The sequence below is a fragment of the Gavialis gangeticus genome, unplaced genomic scaffold (genome assembly GCF_001723915.1).
Source record: "Gavialis gangeticus isolate Ggan-Ray unplaced genomic scaffold, GavGan_comp1, whole genome shotgun sequence".
Lineage (NCBI taxonomy): Eukaryota > Metazoa > Chordata > Crocodylia > Gavialidae > Gavialis > Gavialis gangeticus.
Window position 1 is genome coordinate 22,052,555 of NW_017728998.1, and position 21,213 is coordinate 22,073,767.

Below are 21,213 nucleotides of genomic sequence, written 5' to 3' on the forward strand. Positions count from 1 at the left end.
CCCCCCCCCCCCCCCCCCCTCAAATGGCAAGCAGGAGAAATGCCAGGTAGAGACTGCCTCACCATTGCGAAGCAGACCCTGGCTAGGGTCCCTTGGGGGGTAAGGGGAAGGGGGTTTACACTCCCTTCCCCCTGCCTGAACCTCAGCGTGCCAGCCTGGCCAGCATCTGTCCACACCCCCTTCCTCTCCACTTAAGCAGGAAAAAAGCCAGGTAGGGTTTACTTCACCCCTACCAGGCAGACCCCAGCTGGGGTCCTTTGCAGATGGGGGAGGGGGTTTAATCCCCTCTCTCTCCCCTCCACCTCAGCCTGTTGTCCTGGCTGTTGCCTGGCCATGCCCCCCACCCCTCCACTCAAGCATGGAGCAGGAGAAAAGACTGAGTGGCTGCTCCGTCCCCACCAGGCAGACCCTGGCTGGGGTTGAGCCAGGTTTCCCACCCCTCCCCTTCCCAGTCAGCCAGAGCAGTGATAGTGCTCTGGCTAGGGAGCAGAGGAGTAGGGCCAACTCTAGTCCACTGGAACAGTCAGCACTTCCCAAGGCTGCAAAGCATCCTGGGATGCTGGGGGACTGTGATTTAACTTGAACTGTGAAGGTGTCTGGGACAGGATTTCCATAAACTGGTTTGACCTAAATCAGTTAAGTCTGCTACTACATCCAACCAGGTTATCTTAAACTGGTTTCAGCCATTCTGAAAGTATTTTAAAGTGCACTGAACTTCTGTTCTATTACAGGTCCAAACTGGTTTCTGATCACTTAAACTGAGCTATGTATCATTTCTATCCCTAACCTTAAGGAGCCCAAGACCCACTGAAAATCACACTCCTTTAACTGGGGCTTAGATGCTTAATTTAAATTTTATTTGTTACTGTATTAACTAGATAATGGTATCCAGCTGTCCTACCCTAAAAAACAACAAAAAATTCAAACCGTTGCCACTAGCACATCTCTAATCTTTGCAGTTCATTATAAAGCTCGTATATTTTCAGTGCAGCTTTATCTCTATTCGTAATTTCTTAGACATAGGACTCTTTCCAGCACTTTTGAGACTCAAGGCACCATTGCTTAGACTCCAAGGCATCCCCCTCAGAAAACGCCAACTCTTAGTTTTCACTATTTCTTAACTACGGAAAAAACAATAGAGTACTTTTTGTGTTGGAAAAAACTCAGAAAGACTACAACTGGTCAGGATATTTTTGTCACAACAGATTCCCATCTGAAAACTGTGGTTTTATCTTGGGAATCCTGTGCGAGTGTTTACACACTTAATAGTGATAATAGTGTGTATGGCACTGCACATTACCCTTAAAAAGATCTTGGACCTTTGTATACGCCACAAAATTGGCCTTTAAAGTGACTTAAATGCTCTTTTGCAGCGCTTTAATGGTGCTGCTGTTCACACACCCGACGGCATATTCCGCTTTAATGGCGTTGCTGTTTGCATGCGCGACAGTGTATTCCACTTGAAATTACTTTGGGATGTAGCAAGACAAAGCACCTACAAGGTGTTTTAATTTGCTACCTAATGAAGTGCAACACTGCACAGGATGTTGGAAGCTGATGTGCTTGGGGCTTGGCGGGCCCTGCGCAGTTCTGGGGCTGTGGACCCAGTGGCAGCCTGCGCAGGGAGGCTCCATTGAAGGAAAAAAACAAAAAAGCGGTGAGCCTGATCTTTTTTTTCCCCTCTCCCTGGAGCCTGCCTGCCTGAGCTGTGCAGGGGTATGGTGCTTCTCTCCATAGCTGCGGCACCCCATGGGTCAGGTGCCAGTGGGTGTGTGCCATCTGGGGGGCCCCTGCACAGCTCAGGGACCACTCAGCTTGCCTGCAACTCACCACCCCCCGCTGCCACAGAGGCAGGTGAGGATCAGGCCCCCACCCTTGTGTACGTGCCACAGGGGTTTAGCTTGGTTTAATTCTCCCTAAATTGAAGTGGTGTTTTTAAAAACCCACTGTTTCAATTTAGGGAGAACTGAACCAAATTAACGACCCCGTGGCATGTACAAGCAGCCCATGTGGCACCCTGGTTAAGAATCACTGCTCTTAAGCTCTGAGAGGAAAATCTAAGTACCTTGCTCCTGCTTAAATAACCTTCTCTGAAGTGGTCTTTTTAAGCCCCATAAATCTAGCAGATGGAGTAGAGGGAGATGTTTGCAATTTAAGTCTAGTTGTTTAAGGAGAAAATATAAAGGAGAAACCAATCATATGGAGCTAACAAGTTCTAGAAGCCTGCAATTTCGGTTATTCAAGATTACATTCAATCAATCTACACTTGCCCCTCAGACCTTTGCATTTCTTGTAGTAAAAAAGATCACATGTAATATCAGAAGGAAAATTCACTACTAGTAAGTATGTACGCTTAACATGAAAGGGAAGAAAAAGCACCCACATGAAACAAGTAAATCAGGTAAGTCACCCAAGAGATGAAGCTTCTCAAACTCAGAAAATCTTCAAAAATCCACAAGGAGAGAGTAACTTAGTCTTGAACAGGAACACGACACAGCATCTCCCCTTTGCTTTTGAAGACAGTATCACCTTCTTCTGACCCACTGAGGAAAGAAAGCTTACCCTGGAGCTTAAAGAAAACTTTCAGATGGTTCAGAGACAAAAACACTACAATAATCATGTATTAATTTAAACTCCTATGTTATTCTGGATCTAAGTATTATCAGTTGCACTTCAGGTAATGGGCTGAGGTGGCACGGATGCAACGGCACACAGGTTAATGTTAAGCCCAGAGGTTACAAGTTTGAGGGCAGAAGCGCTCACAGCATGGCCCTGTCAGCTTTCGACAAAATCTGTGAATTCTGCTAAATATACCTTGTCACAAGGGCATAAAAAGGAAGGACCTTAGGTAGTTGATTAGTTCCAATTTTAATTAAAGAAAAAGCAACAAATAGCAGCCCTTCAGTTATTCCCGACTGCATCAATAGATCATTTTGAACTAAAGGTCAAAAAGACATTTACAGAAATCTGATTTCCACCACAGAATACCAAGACAGGTGGAAGACCACAAAATAACACCATTTGGTTTGGCTTGGGAGAAAGATATTTCTCCTTAAAATAGCTGGAAAAGCTAAGAAATAGTTTCTCAAAATATGAATGCAGTGCTTCAGAGACTGGAAACCCTCATTTTAACCTTACTATGAAGTTAAACATTTCCACATCTGGAAAGCTGCACCATATCACAAAGAACATGGCATTCTACTTGCACACTTTTTTCAGTGTAAAAGACTTCAGTGTGTATTTGGAAGCTGCTAATGCAATGCCTAAACATGCTTATAGTTGATACGCAGTAAGTTTTACATGGTAAATAAGCATGGATTTGTTCTTTCAGAGCTAAAAATATATACTTGTTCTGTTCTTTTGTTATCAGAAGACATAACTGCAGTTAGTAAGGGCAAAGGTGAATGTGAGGCATGCCCATAAACTGCAAATTATGCAGTTAATAGATCCAAGTTCTGACATTTGCAACAAATATGCAAAGCATATTGTAATGACTGCCCTGCAGTTAATTATAGATGATGAGTTGTTAGAATTAGAGGTGATCTTGAAATACTGGATACTTGGGGAAAACAAAAAACCAAAAAAACCAGTACCAGTGATGTGTCTGGGTTAATGTTCGGATTATGTCACAGGATCTCATTCATAGCTTTTTCTTGCAGACAACAGTACCTAAACAGCAAGCACTAATGTGATCATCTTCCCACTTGCACCCATTCACTTTGCCCTATGCCAACATGAGGCAAAAAGTCTTTTGGTTCTGAACATCAGGTAACAGGCATGTGAGAAGAGTATGTTAGAACTGCATGCTCCTTAACCATCCACCAAAGCTTGTTTACTCAACCAAAATCCATCCTCATAAAAATCTTCCATTTAATACCATTTTCACGATACAAGCACCAAACGAGATACAAACACCCAATTATGACAGGATAGATTCTTCAACCTAAAAATAATCCTCACAGAACATGCCATTTATATTCTGAGGGGTAGACCAGATATTAATTTTGCTCAACATAGTGATACTAAAGCTCTGAGGACTGTCCTACAATAGTTGCATGCTTCCACTAAATACAATAGGTATGTGAAACAGCCACAAGATGGACAAATTATAACTGGCTTCAGAACTGAAATGAGTGCGGACAGTTCACACCTTCCAAAACTCCATCCCAGATAACAAAATTGCACGAACTGCACTTGGAAAGTTTTACTTACAATCATACAGACTGCCATTTTATGAGGAAAAAATCTTGTACTTTATACTATCTAGAAAAGTTCACTGGAAAGCAGCTGGTTTTGTGTACCATGCAAGCGCTGGCCCAGTCTAACAAAATGTTGAAACACCATGTTTGTATCTGGAAACCCCCATGTGCTTACTCAGAAGAGTCTAGAACTGAAAGGAGAAAACAGCATTAAGACCAAAAGCCCAGCATCAAAAGCCTATTTGTTTTCTTGTCATTAAAAAGTGGTAACATAGGAAAAAAGCAAGTGATTAGAGGATACCTAGTATTTCAAATATGTACCCAAATTTACAGGAAAACTGCAAGGTCTGGTAAATTGTCAAAGAACTGTAAAAACACTTTCGGATAGGGGGCTATACTAACACCTCTTCTAACGAGAATCTAACATCTCTCTCTTCTAATCAAAATCTTAAATAACTTGTAGAAATTTTAACTCTGGAGGATTCCAAATTAATATTAAACTAATATTTAATTATGCTCACCACCTGAGCATGGCATTTTCTCCTTCATCAGGGCCTATTTTACTTATGAGGAACACTAGCAACTATGCATGTGATTTGTGTTTTACATAAAAACCAGGCACAACATATTTCCAGTTTAAAATAAAATGTGTATCAAAGTACAGAAGGAATTTGAGCATTTTGAAACATAAACCTGATGCATAAACTCCACACTATCTTTACATTAGCTTACACTAGCTAACTTGTTGACACTGGGATTTGCCAACAAGTTGTGCAGTCTATTATTTATTGCCTTTCATAACTTCATTTTAGTGTACCTTTTAGAGTTAGTTGCTCCTGAGTATGTTCATGCAAGATTAAATTAATTGTGCTTATAGAAAATTCAATCATTTTATGCAAATAGATTTTAAAAACAATATATAACAATGAGTTGTAGGAATATCAATAAAGTAGTCAGTAGAAGCTCCAATGTAGAATGACCAAACTATTATCAGAAGTAACTTCTCTCCCTTGGCCTCATTTTACTGTATAAGATAATGTGATAAATTGAGTTAATATTAAAAGTTACCTTACTGGAATGTCTTCTTTCATTTCAAGGTGGGTCTGATCAGTGGAATCTGTATGATTGTTGGTACAATTATTGGCTCAGGAATCTTCATTTCTCCTAAATCAGTACTTGCCAATGTTGCAGCTGTGGGGCCTTGTTTAATCATCTGGGCAGCATGTGGAATTCTTGCTACTTTAGGTAAGGAAAAAAAGGAATAAGGTCCCTGTATTTCCCGTTGCTTGATTATTTTCATTGCACAGATCAGATTATACAACTCAGCTCAAAATAAACTGCATGCCAAACACAGTAGTAAGTGCTTAGGCAAAAACTTATAACCCAGGAAGCAGCCTGAAGAAAGCTAAATACTAAGAACATTTTAAGGCATCAATTAGGGTATCATCAGTTGTCTTAAAAAAAACAGCCTCTAATTTTGTGCAAACCATCCAGTGAGTGTACAAACAATACTGAAAAATACTAGGGGTGTGCGAAATGGGCTGTATTCAATTCGGATTCGGCCCAGATCGGGGAACAGTGATTCGATTTGTCGATTCGTATTACTGTCCTGATTTGATTTGTCTGAATCTGAAGATTATGCCCTATGCCTCATGAGACATCACCTATGCCCCTCCTCCCCCTGAGACACCTAAATCCCCCCCCACACTGACATACTTGCAGGGAGCTGCTGGAACTCCTCTCTACCACATACGTTGTTTGGCTGCACTAATGGCCACGTGCACATGTGCACATGCACCTTCATGTTTGGCCCCCTGCTTCCGATTGCCCTCCTCCCACTCCCCGCACAGCCCTTTGCAGGCTCAAATTCTGCCAGCCTCCAAGGGGGGACCCATGGTTTCCCCAGTTTTTCTCCTTTAAAGGAGAAAATCCACATTTTTCCATTGGAAATGGAAACCCAGATACTTGTTCGTAAGTTAATGATGTACCATGCTTTCTTGCATACAGTGCACCCTGGAATAAAATGCACACCATGTTTCTGAAAGGCAGAACACAGACTGTTCTTTATAGTAAGTAGCTAAGTAGTAACAGCTAGGGAACTGAGCCTGCTCATTGTTTTGCTCCATGTGCATTGCTAAGGATTTTAGATTTAATTCTGAGCAGCAGAAACAGCTTTTATTGTATTTCTCAAATATAATGCAAACTCCAAATTCCAGCAGCTGTCTTTTGGGGGAAAGGGCATGTGTTTAAGCAAACAAATACAGTAATAAATGAGCAAAACATTATATTTTGACTTTTTACAGAGAAGCTCTGTAATGCAAAGAGGTAACACACTCTTTTATCTGGTCTTTTAATCAACTATAGAAATAGTAAAGCTAATAAAATATGTTTATAAACACTTTGCACAAATATTTTCAAATTAGGCACCTATGCCTGTAAGATCTAGCCAGTAACTTGTTAATTTTCAGTATTTTTTCCAACTTACGGAACAGTTCCTCACAAGCAAGTTAAAATTTTGGTCACTGCTTATTAGTAATGTTACATAAATTTAATAAGATACTGTACTTTCACGGGTAATTCCTTAAAACTATATTAAGTATAAAAATTGATAGGGAGCGAATTCAAACCGATCATAAAATTTAAAATCTATCAGCCGAAGCCACTTAACTATAAACTGCATTTCTTGTTGTTGTTCAGGTGCACTGTGTTTCGCGGAGCTTGGCACAACAATTACAAAATCAGGGGGAGAATACCCTTACCTTATGGAGGCTTTTGGTCCAATTCCAGCATACCTGTTTTCCTGGACAAGTTTACTGGTCATAAAACCCAGTTCGTTTGCTATCATTTGTCTCAGCTTTGCGGAATATGCTTCAGCTCCTTTTTATCCAGGTTGTGATCCACCTGTAGTTGTCATCAAGTGTCTTGCAGCCTCTGCCATTGGTAAGACTCCTAACCATTTTTGGAGAGGACTGAGACATGAAATTATTTAACAATTGATGAATGACTTTTTTCCTTCCAAGGGAAGTGAAGAGAAACTTCAGCTCTGGAAATATAAAATCATAGTGTGCATAATTATTGAAAAGTACATTACTGGAAGCAATTTTGCACTTGAAAAAGTAGGGCCTGATAGCCCAGTGGAAGGGGGTATTTTCTGGATTTCATTTCCCTGATAGTAGTAAAAAGAGTAGATTTAATGGAATGGAATGAGATTAGTTTTATAAGTTCTAAAATTAAGTTGATCTCATTTACATACTTAAATCATTTTCAGTAAAGAGCTTAGGTAAATAATACACAGATCTGAGGGTGACTGCAATATATAAAAATTAAATAAGGTTAATGCTTTATATGCAAATTATAATTGTGAATTATGATTTGGAGCATTTAAAACAGAAGACTATAAAAAACTTTTTTCCCCCCCCTAGTGGTTATTACAGCTGTGAATTCATTGAGTGTGAAGTTGGGAAGCTACGTCCAGAATTTTTTCACTGCTACTAAAATGATCATTGTTTTAATTATTATTGTAAGTGGGATCGTTCTCCTTGCACAAGGTAATTAAGTTTTGTCGTTTTAATTTTGCAAATACTAATAGGGATTACTTTTGTTTCTGCTATGATCAGCTATTAAGAATTCACTACAAGAAATTAAGCAAACCAATGAGTATATTGTCCTAATTTATTACGGTTCTAGTACAGTGATTCTCTCAGGGTGCTGCAAGGTCCTTTTTGGCATGCAGTGTGGTGCCAGACAACTGTTAGGCATGCAAACACCTGCATGTAATTTACAAGTTAAACCTAGAAATATCAAATAATCCATAGCATCAAAAACATTCATCCCTGTTGTGGTGTTTTTTGAGTTCTTTGCAACAGAATTGCTCTGTTATTTTTTCATAGGCTAGAAATGACTGAAAGCTAATTGTCTGGGGGTGCCTTAAGTTTCAAAAGGTTGAGAATCTCTGTTCTAGTGCCAGATCCTGCTGAATGCTTTCAGTTCACTTTTAATTTACTGGGACTTCAAAGCAATCTCTTAGGACTACATGCATAGTGATTAAAAATAATTAATGTGTCTGTTTGGAAAAAAAAGTCAAGACAACAGACCAATCCATAAAAGTCACTGTTCAGTTATAATTCAAGTTTAGTTAAGACAATTTGATTCAACTATAAATGTGTTTTAAAACATGACATGATGAGAAAATTGCATTTCATCCTAACCCAGTCCCCATTTATATTAATTTTCAGGAAAAACTGAAAATTTTAAAAATTCTTTCAAGGATACTAAAATTTCCATTGGTTCCATCAGTCTGGCATTTTATAATGGACTCTGGGCATACGATGGATGGTAAGATGTTTTTACTACTGTTATCAGTTATAGTTTAACAGTCTTTACCTGGTTTTATCTCTCCTTGTAAAACTCACTCAAAGGTCTTATTTGGAAAAGTTGAAGTTTGACTTGTTATTGAGAATCCTTGTAATGAACACTGGAAAAGAGCACTCCTATCTTAAACAAAACAAAACAAAACAAAACAAAACAAAACAAAACAAAACAAAACTCCACATCATGTCCTTAATGGGGGGGAAAAAAAAAACAGGCCAGACCATGAGAGTCAGTGATACAGTACTGAAGGTGCTTAGAATCTATGAAAATTTGGCTGGTATAAGACTATAACGTTTTAATTCAATATATTCCAGAAAGGTGCCAAATCAATCCCTTCCTCCCTGAAACTGGATTCCTTATTATTATTACTTAACAAATACACCCAGAATAGGACATTAGGCAAAACTTTTACATGTCGCTTAAGACCTCCTCTGGAAGGACCATATACAGCAGTGAGAAGATATTACATTCATATCCAAATGTGGTGAGATTAATCAGGATAGTTTTTAAAGCTACAGATTCTCAATGCTGTATCCTTTCTTAAACAACATTATAATTTTCCTGGAATATGGATGCATAAGAGCTAGAGAATACAGTTTTGAGTTATAATGTCCATAAGTTTAATCTTTTATTTGTTCAATTTATCATATATAAGAACATGGGAGCTTCTGGAATCCACAGTAATAAGACTGAATTGCCCTATCTTCTTAGCCACTAGGTCACAGCTGAAAAGGGCTGCTTTTTCTGTTTTAAATGTATTAAGGTCAAATACTGATATATTTATTTTTATTTCATAAAAATATTTCCTATCTAAAAGTGTTGGAAGAATGAAAAGACTTGTTTCCGTCTGATACAAATATTAGCCTAAAACTGTGGTCTAAAGAAAATGAGCATTTGAGATATTCTGACACCTGGCTTCCAAGTAACTTGACATTTGAACAACTGACCACTAGTAACATTATGCTAATGGTTTTCTTCCAGGAATCAGCTAAATTACATTACAGAGGAACTTAAAAATCCTTACAGGTGAGACCCAAAAAGATAACACAAAGTTTAAGAAGCAGAATTTCTAAAGGCCCAATTAAAGCCTTATAAGTGTTAAGAGAAAACACATATTTTAGTTTCTCTTTTGATCAGATTGGTACTCCAAATGTTACGATGCTTGCTCACATATATTCTACCCTGGATTTTACAATTAGTTCTGGACACTTATCAATTCCATTTCTATTGATGTCTATTATGCCCCAACAAATAAATGCAAATGTAAATTTATGCCCTGAATTACAAAAAATGCATTCTAATCAAATTTTAAAACGCACTTGATGCTACTTTTAACAGCATATATGATTTCTGAATATCATCTATACAGTTAATGTAGATAGGCAGAAATAATCACAAATAATCAGGATGATAGTGTATGACTCAGGAAGTCTTGAGATACATGCATCACGATTTCCATCAACTTCCTCAAGAAATCCTTACAGTGCAAGATAGGTCGTAAATAACATTGACAAAATAATAAAAACAAAAAATCTCCTACCCTTAAATTGGATTTCTCAGAGTAAATCATACACACAGTGATGAGTCAATCTTATTTTCCTGGTCGACTGACAACTCACTCAGACAAAATAGATAATGAAGAGGTTCTTACTACAAAGTGTCACTCTGATGAGAGGCTCATTGGAATTAATTAATTAACAAAACTAGTTAATGACTGTACTAAGCAAGGCCAATAATCCATAGTAATAGGCTCTAAATATCAGTAGCAATAAACTGAACTAGATGGGAGAACACCTCCCCCCCAAAAAAAACCCACCTTTGACTTTGCAAATAAACTTGATTACTGACTTTAGAATGTGTCTGTCAAACGTTGCCATATCTAAAGTAGCAATATCCAATTAATAATATTTAGGACAATGTAAAACATCTTGAAATCAACCATTATGTAGTGTCTTCTCTATAGAGGCTGCCTCCTCCCTAAATTTCTACTCATGATGGGCCTTTTCCCTTGGTCTTACAAGCATTTAACTTTGCTGCATCCACAAAGTAATCAGCAAATCAACAATTTGTTTGGTGTTTTTTTTTGCTACCTTCATTTCCTTGTGCAACTACCATTACGGTAATCAAAATTTTGAATTATTTAGTTTTCTCCATATAAAATGCTGAGATTGATATGCTCCGATTAAGTGATGGCTGCTTTCCTTTGAGACATGCTTCAGGATCTGTGGGGTTTGGGGAATGAGAGAAAAGGGAAAAAACTTTCAGGAAGGTGGAATGCTTTTCATGAGGACTTTCTTATTTATTTAATGTTCTTTTAAGAGAGTCTGACCTGCATTTAAAGCAAGTGGAAGAAGCAGCAGCTGTGGAAGCTTCACGCTGCCTATACACATGCAAGGGGGGCATTTTAATTACAGTGGTTCCCGGACAGCTGCTCTAATTAATACATGTGACAGTGAGTAGTTTTAAGTGCCCTCCCCCGATGTTTCAAAATGGCCACAGAGGCACTTTAACTAAAGATCATTCAACAAGGTTTAGCTAAAGCGCCCCTGTGGCCATTTTGAAACAAGGTAGGTTTAATACACATGACAGTGAGGTAACGCTGGAGCGTTCCAATTAGAACAAGCATGTCTATAGGCAGCCTTGGTTCCCAGCCAGATCTGGATAAAATAAAAATTATAAGGCCATCAGGGGAACGAGAAGCATAAATGTCAGAGGGCCTGGGAAATACCATTTAAATTGCAATAAAACTTCTTGTTCCAGTTGTGAGAACTCAAAGAAAATATTGTATTGCTTTGGTTAAAGTACACACTCCATTGATTTACTCTACCAAATATATGTGGTTCAGATGCAGTAAAATCCAGCCTGGGAGGAGTTGTGACCCACCTTAGATTAACTTCTTTAGCTAACAATCAGTATGATAGTGTATGACAACTAAAAAATTCAACTCTTCGAGGCAACAAAACCCAGACAATGAAAATTTAAAACAATTTAAATGATGAAAAAGGACATTTGGATTCTAAAATTTCTCTTATTTGAATAATCCCTGATATTATGACAGTTAAAGAATGTGCCTGAATGCAATTATCTTGAACAATGATCCTTCAACCGTAGTGAAATGACTGACATACAATAATTAGTAGTGAAGACACCTATGACTAAAGAATTTTAAATCAGAACTAAAACTGAAGGAAGCCTATAGTTATTATAATAAATATACCTACCGATTTAGAAATGCTGATACCGTATCTTTTAAATTCTTTAGAAATCTACCGCTATCTATAATCATTGGAATTCCTCTGGTTTCAGTTTGCTACATTCTGATTAATATTTCATATTTTACCGTAATGACTTCAACAGAACTTCTACAGTCCCAGGCAGTTGCAGTGGTAAGTCAAGTCATCTTTCACTTTGTAATTAGAAACATCTACTGAAATACTGCACACATTAAAGAATTAAATCCTAATAAAAAGGCAATTATGTTCTTTAGTTATTTATTTCTCTCTGAACATAAATTGGCAGTATGATTGTTTTGTTAATGTAAATATATTTTAAATTAATCTGACAAAAATAACTTGCCCCAGGCCCTAATTATGAGAAGAAACTGGAAATAAGAAAATGTTTCCATCAATATTTACATTTTAAAAGTTCTACAAGTTCAGAAACTGGTTTTAACATATACGCAACAGAACAACAACATACAATTGACCTTATTTTGCTCCTTTCCATTCTGACTGGTATTACTAAGATGGCAAGCGGCTATAAGCAGACACTAAGTCAAACTGTTAATCCTTTCAAAGATGCAGTCGCTGTCTCATTTAATCCCTGTCCTGGCCTCCTTTTATTTGATGTTACACATGGGCAGATAGTTGTTATGGAACAAGCATTTGACATTTCAGAAATGCCTTTTGTAAATTCTTGGCAGGTATAGTATTGTACAAGATTTTACTTAACATTTTAAAAGTTAACTTAGAAGTTTTAAATTTTCAAAAAAGAGAATCCCTCCCCACACGTAAATTCCACTGAATGAATATGCAGTGTAACAGAACCTTAATTCCCTAAACAGTTGGTGAAATGCACAGGGGACAACTATATTTGCAGTAGAAAAACATCCAATTCCTTTAGCTCTCTGGAAAATAAACATTTCATGATGTACTGCATTCTTTATTCAGAGCATTCATGCAGAAACAGTTCATAAAACAGTGCAGGAAAAAAACAGAATCTTGCTTTTTTAAGGCAGCAGGATTCTAGTTTATTTCAAAATTTTAATTGTTCACCAAAACAGAAAAAAGAGGTTGTGCAGTATGTATGCATAATTAAGTCGAGTTTGAGGATTACTATTCTTTAATCTCCTTTATCAACATATCATCTATAAATCACTATACACTGCCTATTGTGGAAGCTATCTAACTGAGTCAATACTGACACTAAAATTACAGGCATATCACCTCACTAGACCTCAAATGCATCACTGTAGTCTATCAAAAAACCTGGATCCCGGTGGGAACGGGCCGACAGGCTATCTGGAAATTCCCTTTTAACATTATTACTATTGTGCGACATCCCAGCATTGTGTTAGGTAAAACTGCTGCTGCTGTATCTTGAAGAGTTGGCAGATGACAGTAATCTGAACCTCAAATGTTATTAATATTTTCATATCATCTTTTGAAAATTTAGAATGTCACCCCAGTAAAATGAAAATTATTGTATCATGGACAGATATACCCACGCTATATTTAATCCACCAGGACTAAAAACAAAGCCACAAAGACATGGTAGTTTAGCCTTAAAACATGCACTAAGAACAAAAATATGCACTTGCTCACAGTGAAGCTCATGTTCCCATACCTTCTCCCCTCCCATTACTTTTACTAGCTAAAACTAGCCTGGGTGTGCCAACTTACACAACAATCACATCTTCCTTTTGTTGCATAGACATCCCCTAAAATTTAACTCAGGTTCTAACCAAATAGTAGTTTGTTCAGGATACATTATATCTGTATTTAAATAACCCCAGCATTTAGTTTCCTGGTTTAAACAGCAGTGTAACACTACTACAATGGCTGCACTCCACTAAAGCAGCCTTTTGTTAAAGCAGTGGGTGAAATACTTCCACAGTGTAGTTGTTATTTTATCTCATAGTATTAAGCAAATTTTGTTTTGGGTTTGTTTTTTTTTAAATCTGTAGAGACTTATTTGCAGGATCTCTTTATGAATGGTTCCTGAACAACAGAATACACCAAAACAAATATCATGTTAATTGTGTCTATATTTTAATCCTGTATCTCAGACATTTGGGGATCGAGTCCTTTATCCAGCTGCTTGGATAGTTCCTCTCTTTGTGGCCTTTTCTACAATTGGAGCTGCCAACGGGACCTGTTTTACTGCTGGCAGGTAAATTTCAAATTTAAATAGCTGAATACATGATATGGATTTACAAATGAAATCTTACCTTTCCTTGGACTAGGAATTTGAACAAGTTGTTGAACAGCATAGTCACATCCACACAAGCAGGGGCATGTATTCGCAGTAGCACAGATAGTAGTGCATAAGTTTGTGCTGCTACTTTGTGCTGCAGTGCACGCCCCAGCTCATGTGGTCTGCAGTGGGACACATTGCCCCGCTGCTCCATGTGCTGCAAGGGGGGCTGGTTGGGATACATAGTACCTCAAGTGCACAGCTAACTGGCAGACAGCCCTCACTGAGCCACCCTGTGCCCCAACCAGCAGGGGAGCAGATGCCTTCTCCCCTGTTTCTGTGCACTGCAAAGCTCCTGCACTGAGGCACTCTGCACCCCAGCCAGCTGCTCCCCAGGTGGCCAGGGCAGAGTGTGCTTCAAAATGGGGGAGCAGGCAGCCTTGGGCTTGCTGCTCCTGTATGCCTCATTGCGGGGGCTCCACTGCAGTGCCCTGCGCTGAGGCATGTGAAGCCTATATCTCCAGCCTCATTGCAACTCGGCCAGCTGGGGTCTGGCTGGCTGAGGCACAGTGTCCCTTGAGATGGGGGCTCTGCATGCCTCAACGCAGGGGCTCTGCAGTGGAGCCCCTGTGCTGAGGCATGCAGAGACAGGGAAGCAGCCAGCTCAGGGCTGCCTCTTTCACCATTTTGAGGCACACTGTGCCCTGGGCAACTGGGGTGGCTGGGATGCAGGGTGCCTCTGCATGGGGGCTCTGCAGCAGACAGAGATGGGGGAGTTGGTATCCCTGGGCTGCCTGACCCCCCACCTCCGTGTTTGTCTTGGCACATGACACCTTGGTGTGCTTTGTGTGGCTTTCCCCCTGCCCAAGGGATTTTTTTTTTTGCTACTGGGAAATTCTGGTAGCGAATTTTGCCCTAGCTCTGCAAATTAGCAGCACGGTGCAAGATATAACGTGCAACATGTGCAGTCTGTAGTGCTGGAAAGATCTTTGTGGCACCATAAACCACATAGTTAAACTTGACCTGTCTCTAACAGAGGCAGTTATGCAGGTTTGAAGAAACAACAAAAACCATGTTTAGTAATCTTTGGCAAAAAACTGTTTAAAATATTTAGCTATATGTAAAAATATCTGGTTCAAGTAACAGGTGGCAGGGAAAAAGAAAATAAAGGTCCAAACAGGGGTCTGGGGAGGGCCCATATCATACATTAACAAATATGATGATGATTCAAGTTCATTCTTCTGCATTTTATTTGCTTCTTACTCTAACTCAAAATGGCCTAGTTTTTAAATTCATATAAACACCATAGCCCTGAACACTTGACATCAACATTTTACCAATGAGATCACTTCTTCCATAGGAAGTATTGCAAGGCAAGGGGAAGGGGCAGGGGTGGCGGGGAAAAGTGCAGGAGTGAACATTTAATAACAATACACACAGTATAAATCGAATGCCTGTAAACATACATAGGCTTATGTAAGTTAAAGAAGTTCTAAAATGTTCTGATGACCATGAATTAAACAAAAAAAGTACAAGAAACTGAACTAATCGTCTTTCCCACATAAATGAGAAGCTTGAGAACCTCATTCCTCACACTGTCTGCCAATCCTCCAAATTATATGCTATGAAATATTTGTGTTGATTTACATAATTTTTATAGAGAAGAATTAAATTGGTAGTTCTAAATATTGAACAAGTCCTAAGTTCTGCACTGATCTGCATTACTCACTTGTTTCAAAACCAGTTATACCTCCTCCCCACCATCTCAACTGATCATTCCCTAAAGCTAGTTATGGTGCAAATTAGGCTTGATGCATCTCAGACAAACTATAACTGTTACTCAGATGTAGCCACATATGGAGATGTATTCAGTAATCAAATCAAACCTTAAAAAATATTTCAAGTATTCTGACCTATCAGAAAAATAAGCTAGTTTTAAATCCTGCGTAGATGCCACACTAACCAAATTAACCTGTTTTTGTTTTTGTCAGACTTGTTTATGTGGCAGGTCGTGAAGGGCACATGCTAAAGGTGCTGTCTTACATTAGTGTTAAACGTTTAACCCCAGCACCTGCTATCATATTTTATGTAAGTATGAATTTTCAGCAAAGAAATAAAAGGTTACGTAAAACAAATTAAAGAAAAACATATGCTTTTCAAATGACCCAATGGTAATTTCAATATGTAGATCCTTCCACATGCATATAATCATGATGTTTCTATAGCTTTGGCTATACATATGATAAAATAACCAAACAGATTTTAGAACGACTACATAATTCATAGAACTCTCTTCATTTTAATTTCATTTCACTGTTCCAACTACTAAAAGTTCTTAAACATTCATGGAATTAAAATATAAAAATTCAGCTACTTCAGAACTTTAAGGAAGTAGGGCTCTGACAGCATACCTTTAGATGTGCAGCAAGCAGGCACATCATTTTTGAGGTCATACTGAATAACTTCAGTGTTTCTGCTAAAACAAGAATCCTAGAAAAAATTTTCTGCAAATACCCATACCCCTAAACTTGGAATTTGAGACAATGTTATGAATAAAAGCATGCATGTTTGTAGTCTGAATAAAAATGCTTCTTCGTGCTTAGCAAGTGAATTTATGACAAAAAGAAGATTGATATAGTGCTTCCTAAATCTTGCAAATGCTTACACACCTAAAATTCTCACATACAACAGGCATCTTTCCCCCAAACACCAGCTGCTGGAAACCGGAGTGAGTATTATATATAAAACAGAGTAAGAGCAGTTTCTGCTACTCTGGGTGAAATGGTGCATATTATATTCCAGAACATGTTTTATGTGATAAAATAAGGTGCTTCAGACATGAATAGTTCACTGACTTGAAATGGGCCTAATCATGAATTCAAAATTCAGCAGGTGGGTTTGGACAGTAAAAGGTACCAAATTTGCTGACAGTTCACTGAAGGGGAACAAAAACCTGTATTACACACTAAATCAGTTTGAATACACATGTCCTACATACAGGTGAAACTTGGTTTTTTATTTCTACATCAACCCTCTTTCACTATGTCCATAATAATTCTTTCTTTATATTTTTAGGGGGCAATTGCTATTATTTATATCATCCCTGGAAACATTGATACACTCATTAACTACTTTAGTTTTGCTGTCTGGATATTTTATGGTTTAACTGTGCTGGGACTCATTGTTATGAGGTTTACAAGAAAAGAGCTCAAGAGACCAATCACAGTAAGTTTGGCACAAGAATGTTTCAAAACATAACAAAAATGAACCTGATGTTCTTTTCATGCTTTTTACTGTCGCTATTCCTCTTTCTACCTCCACTTCTTGCCAAAAGGTTACAATCAAAAACTGACCACCATTGGTCAGAAAGGGCTAGGGATGAAACTTAGTTCATTCCACTGGAGTTTAGGTGTCTTGATTTTTGTCAATTCTTTTACAATTCTAATACAGAAATAAATTAATCTACCTAGGAGGTCTCTGGTGTATCACATAGGCAAACCAATTCCTTTACTGTAGATAATGATAACACCCTTTTCAGTCGCTTCTCTCAATTCTTTTTTTTTTTTTTATATACTATAAAAAACCTGAGACGCAAAGGGGGTAAAAAATCCTTCATTATTCAATAAGTTCTAAAACAAAGAATAGTCACAGACCTTTATAAATGTTTGGTGTTCTTTGTCTTACAGGTACCTATCGTCATTCCCATCTTTGTGACACTGAGCTCAATCTTCCTAGTTCTGGCTCCAATCATTAGTAAACCTGAACTGCCATACCTGTACTGTGTATTATTTATGCTTGGTGGACTTATATTTTATTTCCTTTTTGTTCATTTTAAATTCAACTGGGCACAAAGAATATCAAGTAAGTATAATTTTAACAGTTAATTGTACATTATAGTAGTACAAATGCTATAAAAAATTAAACATCTGAAATATCTCTTCTGTAGCAACAGTGCTATCCGTTTATTTTATTAAAAAAGTGATATTCTGAACTGATTGTCTATACATGTTAGAAGTTGAAATGAGCTGAAAATTACCTTGGCTAGTAACAGAAGTGATTTTAGAGTCCCTCTAGACATGCAGGTAAAAGGCACAATAGGATCCAATGCATGTTCCACACAATTGCACCTCCTGCCATGCCACATGTATGGCAGGAGGTATGATTGCGGGATCACATTGATCCCAGACCAGTTAACGGTCCCAGGCTCCCCCTGCACCAGCAAGCAGCAAGCTCTTGTGGCTGGGAGCCCCCTCAGCTGACAAGACTGCAGCTGATGCACTGTCCCAGCCTCAGGAGCTCTCCATGCACTCCCACAGCTGGGAGACCGCAGCTGATGCAGGATTCCAGCAGCAGAGGTACCAGGCTGCAGCTGACGTGAGCTTCCAGTCATGGGAACACCCTAGACACCCCCACAACTGGGAGACCACAGGTGACCAGCCACAGTGGCATCTAATCAGCTGAGGGAGCTCCCAGTCACATGTTCAATTAATGGAAGGAACCACAGTGGAATAATTCTGTAGCTTATTTCTTTTTATCACACAATTGATTGAACATGTGACTTGGCAACCACTTAAGATATAGTTAACCGATAATCATATCTGAAGCGTAATGTGTAGATGGGGCGTTAAACTCACATAGCCATTTTCAATCTGGCCCTTACAGGTAGTCTTCGAGGATTCAGTACATACAAAATTAGGAAAAAAAGGCAATACCACCAGGAAATGTAAACAGCCAAAGAGGGAAGTGATTGTACTATAGTATTCCGCTTTCAGGACTGTTAGGAAGTATCTGGAAATTATCTTGAAAAATAATTGTTTGTTTCCTGGGGAAAACAGAGAACACACTGAGACACTGCAGAAAAGTAAAGCTGGATTGGATAAAAGAATATAAACCATTTTATAGTATGCATAAAAACACTCCATCTGGAACAGCAGTACTCAACCTTCAGCCCACGCAGACATCAGCCAGCCCATGGGTCCAGAAGTTGGTAGAGGGAAAGCAACGGCAATGTTAATTTCTGCTTCCCTGCTGCCAAATTTCTGGACCTGTGGGAAACACTGCAGGTCAGATGACAGGGCCCTGCACACCAGACTGTGCTGGCACAGGGTGGGGAAAGGACACAAGGTCACTCCACAGCTGGATATGGCAAGCAGGGATGGATCCAGAACATGGGGACTGACCCAGCATCATTCAAATGCTCCTCAAGGCTGAAAGGCTGAAAACCACAGGACTAGAACACTAAAATTATTATTTCATACCAGATGATGAGAGCTAGTGTGGTCTAACATAGAGCACAAAGCTGGAAACCCGAAATTCCTGATCAGATCCCAAATTTACTTTGACCATAGGCAAAACATAGCTCCCCCTCTATAGGAAGGAAACAAAAATTGCTTAAATATCTAACGTTGCAATGAATTAGAAAAACAATGTAAATTTGAATTTAAAAAAAATAAACATTGCTAAGAACAAAACTAAACTTAAAAATAAACTTCTCTAATTCAATAACTTCTTATTTTCAGAGCCCATCACCATGTACCTTCAGATGCTTCTGGAAGTTGTACCAGCAGAGGAAGTTACAGAATAAAGCAGACTGGATATCTCTTAATCCATTTCTAAGCACTATAGTGTTTGAAGTAGCTTGAATAGTTTGACATACAATGTTCATATTTGCTGAATTCAGACTTTCATTGTGATATGCAGCTTTATTTTTACAACTGTTATAATTTATAAACTGTATTTACAGTATCTTAGAAGATATTTGAGAAAAAAGATTTTTTGACCTGGAAATCAACCTAAATGTTTACATTGTTCCTACTGCTAGCCTATGCTGCCATTATGGTAATCTAAGTTTTGCATTTGTTAAAGCTCCTCACACGTAAAAAATAGGAAGTTTCAACTGTAGAAACAGTGAATCAAAGAAAATTTACTTGTAAAAGGACATCTCAGAATCTGGTCTCTTGTTATCCTGCTGGAGGGACAATGGCTAATATTTATACCAGCAGCCACCAAAACACACAGAGGTGCGAGAATGTGAGTATGTGCTGATTTAGTCTTCAACTTCCCAGGTACGTCACAAAACAGGAACTTCCCAAATAAAAAGAGAAGAAACTAAGTAAGGGTAGGAGGGATAAGGACTTCATGATGGAAGAGGGGAAGAAACACTCCCTTGAGCAAGTGCTACAAAAGCAGCAACGCAAAAGGAATATATCTAGATGTAAATTTAATTTCTTTGGATACAAGACTCAGTTGTTTATCATCTGATCCTTTGAAGTTAACAGCTCAGGAAAGCCAAGTAATTGGCTATTTAAGAGCAGACAGCTTTGTTTTTCCCTCAGAAACTGAGGTCTAAGGGAGCCCCTCTAACAGCTGAAATAAACTACTCCTGAACAGACCAGGAAAAATGACCCACATTCTACTTGTACAAGTTCATATAGATATCTATAGAGATATATGCATCTCTAGGTAGCTCTTTAGATATAAACTTGTAAAAGTAGTATGTGGGCCATAGGTTGGGGTCACAATGAGAAGCAGTATTTAGAGACAGAGAAAACATGAAGTCTTCATACTGACATATATTAAGAACTTAACCATGAAAACAGGATATGCTAATATTAATATGGGAAACTCCCACATACACACCTTGAAAAAAAAGTAAGTAGGCAGCTAAATTCTTCAATGCCCTTGGCATTAATCTCTTATTATTCAGCTCCTCAATTTTCCACCACCTATAGCCCACAAAATCTCCAGTCATCCTCAGCAAACACTTGGACTCAACTCAAATATGCAAATTTTAACATTATAATTTTTACACAAAACACAAATTCATATACAAAGACTATCAAATCAACCTTTCATAGTTTTCTCAACACTGCCGAAAAAATCTGAGTTGCAAGTCATATTTTACCCTCTTATTCAAACCCACAGAAGAGGAGACTAAGACAAGAATCAGGAACTTAAGGAAAGTCTTTGGAGCCTAAGAATCCAAGTAAAATAACAGAGCTCTGGTATTTGAATCTGTGAGCTGTTCAGACTGGGGATGGTCTATAAGGATAAAATACTCTAAAATGTACTCTAAGAAAAAATATCAATTTAAATGAAAACAAATTATGAAGATTTTTTTATATTTTATTGGTACTTCAAAACAAAAATCTCAGTGCAAGATATACATCTCTTAAAAGTACACATCTATTTTAAGATTTATGTCTATACAGCTGTCATAGTTGTATTA

The 21,213-nt window shown here is 38.3% G+C and overlaps 1 protein-coding gene across 2 annotated transcripts in view; it reads left to right on the forward strand.

Moving 5' to 3' along the window:
• SLC7A9 (solute carrier family 7 member 9) overlaps positions 1-19,776 on the forward strand; it is a 25,495-nt gene extending 5,719 nt beyond the window's left edge. Inside the window, exons 3-13 of one of the 2 annotated variants that reach the window (XM_019505603.1) lie at positions 5,297-5,444; positions 6,897-7,139; positions 7,622-7,747; positions 8,435-8,534; positions 9,552-9,596; positions 11,833-11,956; positions 13,858-13,961; positions 15,977-16,073; positions 17,061-17,210; positions 17,672-17,846; positions 19,505-19,776. In XM_019505603.1, the coding sequence (XP_019361148.1) occupies positions 5,297-5,444; positions 6,897-7,139; positions 7,622-7,747; positions 8,435-8,534; positions 9,552-9,596; positions 11,833-11,956; positions 13,858-13,961; positions 15,977-16,073; positions 17,061-17,210; positions 17,672-17,846; positions 19,505-19,569 (1,377 nt within the window). In that variant the 3' untranslated portion in view covers positions 19,570-19,776. The remainder of the gene's footprint in view (positions 1-5,296; positions 5,445-6,896; positions 7,140-7,621; positions 7,748-8,434; positions 8,535-9,551; positions 9,597-11,832; positions 11,957-13,857; positions 13,962-15,976; positions 16,074-17,060; positions 17,211-17,671; positions 17,847-19,504) is intronic. The other variant, XM_019505604.1, reaches the window with a different exon arrangement.
• Positions 19,777-21,213: the final 1,437 nt, after the last annotated feature.